This window comes from Phalaenopsis equestris, unplaced genomic scaffold (assembly GCF_001263595.1).
Source record: "Phalaenopsis equestris unplaced genomic scaffold, ASM126359v1 Scaffold000754, whole genome shotgun sequence".
Classification (NCBI taxonomy): domain Eukaryota; kingdom Viridiplantae; phylum Streptophyta; class Magnoliopsida; order Asparagales; family Orchidaceae; genus Phalaenopsis; species Phalaenopsis equestris.
In genome coordinates this window covers 562,292-575,704 of record NW_018165194.1, presented here as the reverse complement: position 1 = coordinate 575,704, position 13,413 = coordinate 562,292, and the positions used below count along the sequence as shown (strand labels likewise).

Sequence of the window (13,413 nt, the reverse complement as noted above, 5' to 3'; positions counted from 1 at the left end):
GTCGCCACCGCCGCACCACCCTGCAACAATATCCTGACAATCCCCGCATACCCCAATGAGGACGCTATATCCATCGCCGTCCTCCCCTTCCCCGTCCTCATCTCCGTATCCGCCCCCCTCTTCACCAATACCTCCACAGCTTCCGCCTGCCCTGCTTCCACCGCACAGTGCAGCGCCGTATACCCTTCTTCATCCCTCGCATCCACCCCCGCCCCTTTCTCAATCAAAAGCTTCATTACCTCCACCCTCCCCTTAAACCCCGCCCTCATCAATGCCGTCCATCCCCATCCATCTCTCCCATCTACCGCCGCCCCCATCTCTATCGCCCTCACCGCAATCCCCCCTTCCCCTTTCCTCGCAGCAGCCGCCAATCCTTCCCCCAGCCTCAACAACCCTAATAGCCTCGCATGCCCTTCTTCTGCCGCCAGATCATACGCCGTCTTCCCCGCCGCGTTCCTCGCCTCCTTTAACCCCGCGCATCCCTTCTCCACTAGAATCCTCGCCGTCGCCTCATCCCCCACCGCCGCCGCCATGTGCAGCGCCGTATTCCCCGTCGCTCCGGCGGGAGCGTCGCCGCGCGCCCCGGCCGCTAGTAACGCCGTCACGCAATCTCGGCGTCGTTCCTCCGCCGCGATATGCAGCGGCGTCCGCCCGTCTGGCGCCGCTACGTCCGGCTGTGCACCTTTCAGAAGCAGAATCCGTAGTACCTCCAAATGCCCTCCCGCCGCCGCGTGATGCAATGGCGACCACGACGAACCTGAGGAGCGGCGGGTGGAAGCTCCCCGCGCGAGGAGCATCAACGCCTCGCCGATCGCTGCCGCCGATTCGAGCGGCGATCGGCCTGCGCTGCTCCGGGCTTCGACGTCTGCTCCGAATTCGAGTATCAGCTGCACCATATCGGCGCGACTGCGGGCAATGGCGAGATGCAGAAGACTTTGCCCTTGCGCATCGGTGGAATCGGCCGAGTGCCATTCAGGATCGCTGGCTTCGAAAACCTCGCGTACTTTCTCCATGTCGCCGTCTGAAACAAGACGAGAAAGTACGGCGGATCCGACGAAGAAAACGCGGAGAGCTGAATCGGAGAAGACCTGCTTCTTCTTCGCCATGAACCAGTCGGCGGGAACGGATTCAAGTGAGGAGAATGCGGCTCCATCCTTCACCGAAGCGCCGGGAGCGACGACGGAGTCGAGGAAGAATGTATCGTCGGAGTTCGGGGCTGATTCCGGCAGGATTGAAGAAGGCGGCGGCGGGGGGAGGTATGTGATCTCCACCGTTAGGGTTGCGAGGGGGGCGATGATTCCGGTTTGAGGTCGGATAGCGAACCGGCTCCGGTTCAGTGGCAAGAGCCGGAATGCAACTGGCATGGTATACATCACGTTGCGAAGAGTAAGTGAACCGTAGCATCGCTGGCCCTGTTCGATCCGGACCACCACTCTGTTCGACGGTTCGAGCCTCAGCAAGCGATCCATTGGTAGCTAAGATTGGAGCTTCAGGATTAGGGTTAGGGTTAGGGTTATAGTTATAATTCAGGATGAGAGGGAAGAACCCATTAGAGAGCTGAGGGAGAAGGGGAGGGGGGATTTAACGTGCATGGAAAGTAAGGGTGGGCCGGCTATAAAGAAGCTGCAGAAAGACATCTTCTTTAACGCGTTTTTGAGTTGATCAATTTTTTATTTGATAGGGAGTTTTTCATTAAAAAAAAAAATAGAATTTGCCCCTCAAAATATTAAAATTTTATATATTTAATATTGGAATTTAATTATTTATAACATCAACTATTTTATGAATAAATCTCATTGGCTTCCTTTGCGAACACGGCAAGGCTCCGTTACGATGGGTAGAAAGCGAAGAAACGGAACAAGTGTTATTTGGAGGAGACCCTCGCTTAGCTTCGCGTCCACCGCAAGGTCCAAAATGGTGGAAACACACAACGATTCGATCCGGAGATGAGGTGATTCGTTCTGTGACGGAACTCTTGAGGTAGCTTCATACGGAGCCCATGAATGTATTTGGGACGACAGTGCGATGGTGGTGCGATGCAAAAATGGTGTATACATCTCTTTTTTCAAAAAGTTCCAATAGATGGTTGTGTTTTGCAATCCAGCTTAGCTAAGTGTGGTGACTTTAAGAAAACTTAATAATTGATTCTTCAAACAACCGCAAATGCTCACTATAATCAAATAGTGAGAGTCGTGAGAAGTGGATGAACATACTCACAACATTTAGGCTAAACCATGAAATTGGTCTCCAATATCTGATCTTTGATTAAAGGATGGGTTAACTCTTGCCGATGTGAGACCATCGTGCGGTATCACGCTGTCGATCCATGTATGGCTCAAATTTGAGCGAAATTTTGGCTCATAGTTCAGTTCAATTACTTTGATTCGATCCTGATCCGAGCTAAAATTGGAATAAACTTGGGAGGAGAGTTGGTTGGATTCTTTTCAGGTGTTTTTGGAGGAAAAGCAGGGAATCAATTTTTTGTCATTAGTGCCTTATTGTGACATTTTAAAATGCATATTTTAAAAGTAAAAGGGTGGATTGATAAGTTTTATTGGTTGTTATAATTTAATAACGTTGACTACATTTTTTGTTTTTTTTTAGTTTTTTAATTTCTCAGATTAAAATTAGGAGGGTAAATGAGCCCTACACGCTTGTTAAAAAATATTACTGTTCGTATTCGACTCATTTATATTTCGAACAAAAAAAATATGTTTGTATTTGACTCATTTGATTAATGAGCCGAACAGGAGTTATTCGCGAACAAAGAATCTTTTTAAACAACTATAGTCACAAGAGGCTAAGGGTTAGGGCTAGATTTAAATCTTACTTTTTATATTTAACATCTTTTAAATATAATTTAATAAATTTTCATTTTACTTTTTAATTAATAATTTCAATTGATTATAAATCTTTGTAAGTATGTAGTGAATTAATTTTATTTTTAAAACTACTACTCATCAATTATTGATACACCACCAACAAATTTTCATCATCCATCACGAATCTCGAGGTATGACACGAATCTCGAGGCAACCTTTTGAGAAACAAACATTCACACTTCAATTAAAAGTCATCCAGAGCTTCGATTTCGACAAACTTATAGTCAAACTGATTGACTCGATGAGACGGAGCTAATGATATCAAATTTAGTCTAATCCGAGTTAAATCAAGCCCAAACTAAATCATTAAATCATCTTTAAAAAATTTTCGGACACATTTGAAAGATCAAACGATTGTCAAATTCAGCGAGTTTATAGTCGAATCGAGTATCTCGACAAGGCAAATTCAACGAGCCCAAGATCGCTCAATTCTGACATCGTTAAGACACTTAAATGTCCATCAAATATCATCCGATCGAGGGAAGCTCTCCAGACCGTTCGATCAAAATGATTCATATTTCTGCATTAATTGCATCCACAACACTATAAATAGAGTCTAACTCCTCACATGAGGGGTAAGACTTGAGAGAGAACTTAAAGCTTTGAGCAGAAGTTCAAGTCCAACATCATCCTGACCGCCAACGACCCCTGTCGACCACCGCCGGCCATCGTCAACCACCGTCAATCATTAGTAACCTCCGTCGATAACCACCGACCGTCGACGACCACCGTCGGCCACAATCGACCATCGTCGACCTCTGTCGACCACCGCTGACCTCTGTCGACCACCGCTGACCTTCGACGACCGCCGCCGACCTCTGTCGACCACCGACGATCCCCGCGGACCTCCTTCGATCACCACCGACCGTATGTGTGTGTGTGTTAGATATAACTTATATACCAGAAAAAAGACAGATGCTGGAGCGGAGCTTGCGAGCAGAGTGGAGCGGAAGTATTTGTCCAATTGTGAAAGTTTCGTTATGTGGGTTGGGGGTGTGGGGGCAACAGTCCCGCAGTATGGTACAGAGGCAATTTTGTAATTAATACTCTTTTTCTTAATCGAAGGAAAGCCGGCCCTCTACTCTTAAGAATATAGGCACCTTTCCCCAACCTCATTAAATCTCTGCATTTTCTTTTGGACTTATCTTATTTTTCTTTGCCCAAAAATTCTCAAGAGCCAAACACGAACAAACAATTCCTTGTTCATGTTCGCCTCGTTCATATATTGAGCTCAAAAATTTTTTTTTTTTTATTCGGTTCATTAACTTAACTAACGAATTGAGCGCGAGCTTCTTAACGTACCGAACAAGATTTGTTTGTGTTGTTTTGAGAGACCTAATTAAAATACCGTCAATATTTTATATTATATTTTTATGAATAAATATATAATGGACATGGAATATTCTTATTTAAATAAATTTAAATTCTGACATATTTAAATTGAATTAAATTATTTGATTTTAAGTTTATAGTTAAATTAAAAAAAAAATAATAATAATAAATAAAACATTAGCTCAGAAGTATACACTACGTACGCATCTCTCAAAATATCTCAACATATTACTATTTAACTCATTATTTTTATTTGATAAAGTATATATAAAAGAATAAAAATATAAAATGAAATTTAAGGAGTGGTTGAACTACGATGATATAAGAATTCTTAAATTTATTTAATAAAGTGTTAAATAAGTAATAAAAATCAACAGAACCACTTTATGAAATAACTATTCATGCCATCCAAAAACAAAATTCTTAATGAGCTATTCAAATGAATTGGACCGTTAAATTAAACCATTTCTATTTATCTTAGTCTTTTCTGAGCTACATTTTAGCATTTTTGGGAGAAGTAAAATACTCCTTCCTATGCATAGATAAAGTGACCTATATACAACGAAAATAATTTAAGTTGTTAGATATTTAAAAACATAAGAAATCAGTGGTATTGTACATCTGAAACTTGTATGCACAAATCTCGGGGAAATCTAACAGATAAAAAGTACAAAAAGTATAACTAATGGGGCTAACAGATGGTAGAAGACCGAAGCTCCATCAACATAAGACTAAGAATTAGTCATTAGAAGGCTTGGTATTCACTAGTGGAATACAAAAAGAGTTTTCTGATCAGGTCAAGGTGCAACTCTTCTAAGCCGGGGTCGGGGGTTGGCCGAGCAAAGGTTGTCTCAACCAAAGACCAAAGCCTATCGAGTCAAACAGAGGCATCAATCTGCCTCACAACAGAACCCAATTCAAGAAAAGAATGCAGCATCACCAGCTTTTTCACAAACTCCCTTTTTATTTGTGGAATATTGAATAGAAACTCATACAAAGAACAACATGTATGACTATAAAAAAGTTACCCTCTAAGTTTGTGTATTTCCACGCCAAATACTTACTATTACTCGTATGATTTATATAGATATCTAGCTCACATATGCACTCAAAAAAGGCACATTAGCATCACATATCGATAAAACTCTAAGTTTAAGACTACAGTGGTATGATTTTCCTTACTTTTACTTGGAAGGAACAATGATATTGATCATATTTGAGATTATGATGTTATGTTTTTTCTTCATTATTCTTAGAGCAAGCATTGCTTTTGATCATATGTAAGATAAAGCAAATCCTTAGGAAGCTTCCTTATTACCCCTCTCCTGTCTTAAACCTAAGTGATAGTTATTCTTCTTATCTTGCTCTCTTATGTGGAGTAGAATGATAGATCATTCATACTATCCATAGAGATTGGGAGCTCCATCAAATGTTATTAAGATGCTAAAACTTGTTTGTAAAATGGTACTTCGTTGTCATCATCTGTCACTCTTTGGAGAAAATATTACATTAGGAGTTCTGACGTAGTTTCATGTGCGGATGGTAGTATTTAGGTGTTTTTGGTAGTATTGAGGTGTCATTTTACCAAAATCACCACATTACTACTAATAACGCATCCAATAACACTATCCGCACCTAATCTGGATGTATTATTTTTTCCACTCTTTGACACATATATGTTATTATATTAATCACTATTGAGACACTTACTTCCGTCTACACACACAAACACATGCCCGTCGAATCTTGATTATGCAATTTTTATCTTACTATGATCAATCAATGCATGATAAAAACATTTTTTGCTTAAATAACTAATGTGTTATACTGTTTTTACAAGTTTATGTGGCTCAATACATTGTTTTCTCTACTGTTAGGGACTTGATGTCTTCTTAAGTGCAGAGCTAATGCTACTGTAGATCTTAGATAGCCATGGTTAGGGTTTACCTAAAAATGTCATTACAGTCTGACCGTTTGGCCGAAAGGTTCCATGTTCACACTCACCGACTAAAAAGAAAAAAAGTTAGGGTTTACCTTAAATTGAACCATGTTTCCTCTTCTACTTCTTTTCTCTTAGGAAGAATTACTAATCACAAGGATTTCACAACATGTACTCATAGTTAAAAAATCAAACTAATTAATTCAACTAATAATAACAAGTAATAATACAAATAAATAATCTTTTTTTTCCTTTAGTTAGGGGCCATTTGGCATCACTTTTGATTTATATTTTTAGTTATTCATATTTTTAATAAAAAAATATATATTTGATATGTTAAAATAAAATATGTAGCTTGGTTGCATGACAAGCGTTAGTCGGAGAGGAGGAAACATTTAAAAAACTATTTTAAATATTTTAAAAATAATCTGAATTTTTTTAAATTTTATATATATATATATATATATAGAGAAAATATACTAAACATATATGTTCATGAAAACAACCAAATAAAAAAGACAAAAATAAAAATAAAAAAATTATCCCAATCAAACACTTAGTGTTTGACCACTAATTTAAAAACTTTTTAATACCAAATTAATCCTTTTTTTTATTGACTGCCATTAAAGAATTTAAAGAGGATATATATATTAATTAATGGTTAATCCAACAATACAAAAATTTATCTTGAATGAGTGTCTTGACGGCGGCAAACTCTTAGCAACCAATGCTAGTGGAAATATTAAAAATTAAAAATAATATTAATAAAAAAAAGAAAAGAGAGAAGGAAAATTATGAGGAAAAAAAAAGATATTTTTTAATGTGATTTAAAAGTTTTGGGTCAAAATAAATGTAGAAAATGAAGTTTTTGTAATAGATATGGTAATACACATGTTCGTTGTTCTCGTGAATCTGAGAAATGTAATTAAAAAGCTGATAATCACAAATGAATAATAGTAATTAGTGTTAATGGTCAAAATTGAACAATAACAAATGTGATTTTTGGCTATAATAGAAATAGTTGGTCACAAAGATCGTAGTTAGTTGCTACAAATGCAGTAGTTGACTGCAAATGTTTTAGTCGGTGGTTGCAATAACATCAATTGGTCATAGAAGCCATATTTGGATGTTCCAATAATGATAATTGGTCACATATCTATAGTCAGTGGTTGCGAGAGCGGTGGTCGACCACTGAGGTCATAGTTGGAAATTATGGTAGTAGTAATTAACCACAAATGCCATAGTCGGTGGCTACAATAACAACAGTTAGTCGCAGAGGGGCTGCGACAATGGCAGTTAGCCATAAAGGCTGCAATTGGTGGCTACAAGAGCAACAATTGTTACAGAGATCATAGTTGGGAATTGTGATAGCTGTAATTAGCCACAAATGTTGTAGTTAGTGGTTGCAACAGTAACAGTTAGCCACAGAGGCCGTAGTTAGGAACTACTACAGTACTAATTAGCCACAAAAGTTATAATTTGTAGTTGCATCCATGGCAGGCATCAATAAAGGCTATAGTTGGGATTTGTTACAATGGTAATTTGCTAAAAAGTTTGTAGTTGGTGGCTACAATAGTAGCGGTTGATCATAGAGCGTGTAGTTAGAAGTTGTAATAGTAACAGTTAGCTACAAAAGTTGCAGTTGAAAGATGTAACAAAAGTAATTGATCACAAAAGTTGCAGTTGGTGGTAACAATAGCCACAGTTGGAAGTTATAATAACATCAGTTGGTCACAAATGTCATAGTTGATAACTGCAATATCATCAGTTAGCTATATGAGACGTAGTTGTTGATTGGACCCCTTCTCTCGAGGACGGTGTTACAATTTTACACTGAACACTGCAATTGTATTTAGACAATGTAAAGAAAAATATTTGTTAGAAATAGCCACCATATTTTGGTTTTGGTGGTCATAAGTAGTTCGTGTCTGTGATCAGAGGTTGAAGTTGGCACGCAGTGACGGCCGTCAGTACTCAACTTTCATCAGCGACTACAGAGGGCATAAGTTACCGCTGAGTGCTTAGTCTAGAGCGAGCTCTTAAACTCCTCTTCTTTTTTCTTCTTCCGAGGAAAGAGTTTTATAGCATATGGGGTAGGGTCATTTTGGTCTTTTATCACATAACTTTTCTAACCATGTGATCAGACAGTCCATATCGATCCTCCTTGATCATAAATAGTTTTTTAATAGTTTGATTGTCTTAATGACAACTGAAGATCTTAGGCCAGTTTGATTTCTCTCGTCGATATGCTCGACTTGACTTTAAATATTTCAATTTTGGAATTTATTTGATGATCAAATTGACGATTTAAAGCTTACAAATATACTTTAATTACCTGATCTGGGTTTAAGTGGACCCGGATAGACCCAACATTGGTATCATTGGGTTTTACTTATCAATATGATTTGTTTGACTATAACTTTGTTGAAATCAAAGCTCTAGATGATTTAGAATTTGAATCTGATTTTTTTTTTTGAAAAATTTGTCTAGATTCTTGTTGGATGATAATATTTTCTTGGCACATCAACTATATTGTTTAATTTATATTCTTGATGGCTTTTAAGGATAAAATATCAAAGTACTCCCTTGACTAATTATATGAGGCCATTTTAGTCCAAAATCTATAATTTTGTTAAATTAGTCCATTAATTCTTTCAATATGTAATAAAATATAAAAAAATAATTACTTTAGGCCCCAATGAAAAAAAATGAGGATTAAATTGTGTTAGGTATGGCTCATATACCACATGAGGAACAAATGCTAGAGCGGAACAGAGCAAGCCAGTGGAGCAGAGCAGCAGAATCTGTCCAATAGGAGGTGTTTTGTTGGGTGGATTGGGGGGTGCGGGGCAACGCCCCTGCGTACATTACAGGAGTAATTCTGTAATTACATATTGTACTCCATGGTTATATATATGTCTGTTTGTAACCCTAGGTCTGATATTATGTATTCTGAACTCTTTTCTAAATTTAAAGAAAAGCTGTCGCTCTGCTCCCAAGGACGCATGCATCTTTGATGAACCTCGTTAAATATTAGTGTTTTCTTCTGGATTTATGTCGATTCCTGTTTTTTTTCCCTAATTTCTCAAAAAGTTGTATCAGAGACATGTTGTAGGGCAAGAAAAAAATGACGACGCATCTGGCTGATGATGCAGTCAGTGTACCAGTCTTCAAGTGGAAGATTTGTTGCGAATATGAAAACTGATTCACTGCTCAAATAGACATTTTCTCATGTTTGAAAGCAAATTGGATTTAGTGTTTGAAATTAATTGCTCTTAATTCCTTCTATGATTTGCTGCATAAGAGAAAATGAAATAATGAAAATAATTAATGAGCTTCATTAATTATTTGATTAATTCCTTAATGAGTGTAATGACATGATGAAATTAATAAATAGGCATATTAGCTCCCTTGCTATCTCTCTTCAACATTGGTAGCTTTCCAGGCTCTTCTTCTGACATAGTTCGGTTTGAAGCTCTCGGGTAGAGAAAGAGAGAGGAAGTGGAGGAGAGGAGAGAGGAAGAGTGATTTCTTGTAATTGTCGAGGTGATTTGCAGCTCCGTGAGCGTTGGCAATTTGCCGAACCACGTAAATTTGTATGTTTCGTTGTTTCATGTTTTCTGATTTATTTTCTCGATCCTATTTTTTCCTTTATTGTCGTCATTTTTACACAATAATTTGATATTTTTATTGACCGCTAAGATGGCTCCTTACAAAAGATCAAGGGAACATTTTGACAATTTTCTAAAAAATAATCACTTGAGAAAATATTATATTACTATGATTATTTCTCTCTCTTAAGGGTGTCAGTAAAATAAATATTTTCTAAATTATGAGTTAATCAGCATTTTATTTCTCTTAATTTTCACTGTTATGGGTTTTGAAAAAATCAAGATGCTTTTGCATTATTCTTAAAAATGTCACAACTAAATTTTAATGTCTTTTTATTTTTATATTTAGCTATTTTCTTCTTATTTTTAGAACTTCAAAAAAAATTGTGAGGACTTTTGTGTAAATTTTAATCTTGAGATGTCTTTTTGAACAAAAAGTATTTAAAACTAGAGAAAAAGTCATCCAAAGCTCCGATTTCAGTAAACTTACACTCAAATTGACTGGCTCGACAATATGAAACCATTGTTACAAAAAATGGTACAATCAGAACCAAATCAAGCTCAGATCAAGCCATTAAACGGATTTTGAAAGTTTTTTTGACACATTTAGAAAGTCAAAAGAATGTAGATTTTGGCGAGTCTACAATGAAATCGAGCGTCTTGACAAGACGAATCCAACAAGCCCAATGTCACTCATTTCTGATATCATTAAGACACTTAAATATTCATCAAATATCAAATACCTGAGAATTGTGTCCTCTGCAAGTAAATTTCTCTATCTTGAGTATTTCTCTATCTTGACTTTACAGAAGAAAAAAAATGTTTTCTAATATTACATATTTGACCAAACAAAGTATTTTGATATGATTTTAATTCCTTCCATATGCTGTTTTTTTCTCCGGACAAAAATAATTTCAAATAATAACAAAAAGGAGAATTTTTCAAAAAACTCCAACTGCTTTGCTGTAATTGGGCAGCATTTAAATTTTGGTTAGCTCAAAATTGGTGGCCAAACTTGAGAAACTTAGTAATATAGAGCTTTGATATTGATTGGGAAGATTTACATACCTATCACTTAACTTTAAATTATTTACATATCTAACCCATAAACTTTAATTTTTATGTATATGCCAACTTTTCTAAGCATGAAAAGTGTGTATTTTACTTTTAAAAGTTAAAATAGTGTCTCTTTTTATGTGATATGAAAATTTTTGGGCGGTATAAATATAAAAAGTAAGGATTATGTTTCGCATATGTAAATGCTTGGGAGTTCTCTTGTTCCTTGTTGGATGGATACACTGACTATGTTCTTTATACTACTTGGACGACCCTTATAGTTTCACGATTCGTTAGAACTTCACAGCATTCACTCAGACACAAGAAAACGCGTGCGCTTTCCTATAATCCGGTCCGGTAACACAGGAGAATATTTCTCCTGTATTATTCTGGGTTATTCAGGTGTTATTACGGTAGTATTGATGTGTTATTGTGTTATTATAGCACTGAGAATATTCTCATAATACAATAACACATGAATACTACCACAATAACATATGAATAACATTAGAGAAATATTCCTCTGCACCAAAAAAATTTTTTTTTTGTCACCTCTACGTGTCCGCATATGAGTGAACTCCGAACGCAGCTCTACGTTAGGAGTCATGATGTAATATTTTTCATCATAATTGTCTAAAAAATCATAGTTGATAGGCATGTAAATATTTTGTGGTTGGTCCAATGAATGTAAATAGTAAATTAATATTTTAATAGAAGTTGACCTTGGCAAAGCCTTCATGAAAATAATATTTCATGAAATTAATATTTTACACAAGTATTTTTCTCATTTAACAAGTCTGCGCAGTTTTTATGCTGATTTTTGTCTCATTGTAAGATCAATATTTTATATGATAAATAAGCTAATTTATTAGAAGTTTTGTGTAATGTTGAACAATGTGCCATTGAGACCGTGTAATTATTAATTGTCGTTGATGATTCCGGAAGGCACTATAACTTTACTAGTAACTCATTTAGGGTATTTACGTATATGCCACCCAAGGCCTATTTATTTTTATTTATTTATTTATTTATTTTGCATTTATACCGTCTAAATCTTTCATGCATCAACAAAAATGCTACTATTTTAACATTTTAATGGTAAATGGCATGTATGTAAAAAAATTGAAAGTTTAGGTGTTAGATATGTAAATAAATAGGAATTAAGTGGTATGTATGTAAATTTTTCTTTGATTTATGAATCCAATTTTTAATCATAAAGGCTTTTTAGGTTTAATTTTGAATAATATTTAACATTGTTAGTGCTGATTTTTCAAATTATTCTCAATTTTTTTTTGTTAAATAATTAGCATAATTAATAAATCCCGTATTTATAAATAATTTTGGATGCAAATTTCAATTTTGATTAACAATATCTAAGATTTAAAACATGACTTTTTAATATTTAGTGATTAATAAAGTGTGATTTTTCATCTTGATCTCATCATCATCACTCCGCTAATATCGTTTGACCACTATCACCGCACCACCATTATCACACTATGGGTCTGTTTGAGTCAGCTGCATCTCATTAAAAAATAGTTTTGAAGTTGCTGAAAAATAATCTGATGTTCAAAAAGCTGAAGTGGTTATTATAAATTATTTTTTTTTAGAAAAAATGAGACTGTTGTTAGCAAACTGTCACCGTACTTAGTCAGAACTTGGGAGAAATTGCAAATTTCAGCGGTAGCTTTTTGCAAAAACTATCAAAACACAGTTTATCTAAACAAACAAAATTACGATACGGCACTACACTGCCGTCTCAAACAAACCCTGATCGCTTAACCGCTCTCACCCACCCGCTCTGAAGAGAACTTCACCATAGCCCATCAAAATTTGTTCAATATCCTTACATCGAATCATAGAAGATTGCACATATATTGTGTACTTCGTAATCACATATTCTTTAATTTAGGGGGAAAATAGTCTTTAATTTGAATGATAATTTGACAAATGGAGGTTTTGTGGTGATAGATGTAAATAAAAAAAAGATATGGGTGCTATGCAAAAAATTTCCCATTACTAAATACTGATAAGGAATCAAATGCTGATGGTGTTGCTTGTCATGATATTAATTTTACCGCAAATAAAATTGAAGTAATTGACAGTTTATTTAATTAGACTAATTATATTAATTAATTAAATTAAATTAAATTAATATTTATTAATCTACCAATTGCCTAGTTTATTTAATTAAACTTATTTATTTTTTAATCAAAATTTAAATATATATTTATCAAACGGTATTTTTTTTATTGAAAGCTACTTGTTCTATTAACTTAAATAAATTGCATAGCTCTAAACAAAAAAAATAAAAAATAAAAAAATAAAAACCTTTTGTAATAAAAAAAAAGTGTAATTTTTTTATTATTGATACTTGCTAGAAAATTTGCGGCGGTAGAGTAATAGATTATCGTCTTAGCATTGCGCGATGATTCAACACACACTCAGATGAAAATGAATCATGCTGTGACGACACCAGAAGTTTTTACGTGGAAAACTCGTAAAGGGGAAAAACTACGGGGTCTGACCCAGTTGTAAAAATCCACTATAAGTTGATGATTACAGATGTCCCTTATCCCACAAGCGGGAAAGA

The 13,413-nt window shown here is 35.8% G+C and overlaps 1 protein-coding gene across 1 annotated transcript in view; it reads right to left on the bottom strand.

Moving 5' to 3' along the window:
• Positions 1-1,613, bottom strand: part of LOC110030709 (ankyrin-3-like) — a 3,368-nt gene extending 1,755 nt beyond the window's left edge. The window contains exon 1 of the mRNA XM_020733579.1: positions 6-1,613. Within this exon, the coding sequence (XP_020589238.1) occupies positions 6-1,469 (1,464 nt within the window). The 5' untranslated portion in view covers positions 1,470-1,613. The remainder of the gene's footprint in view (positions 1-5) is intronic.
• Positions 1,614-13,413: the final 11,800 nt, after the last annotated feature.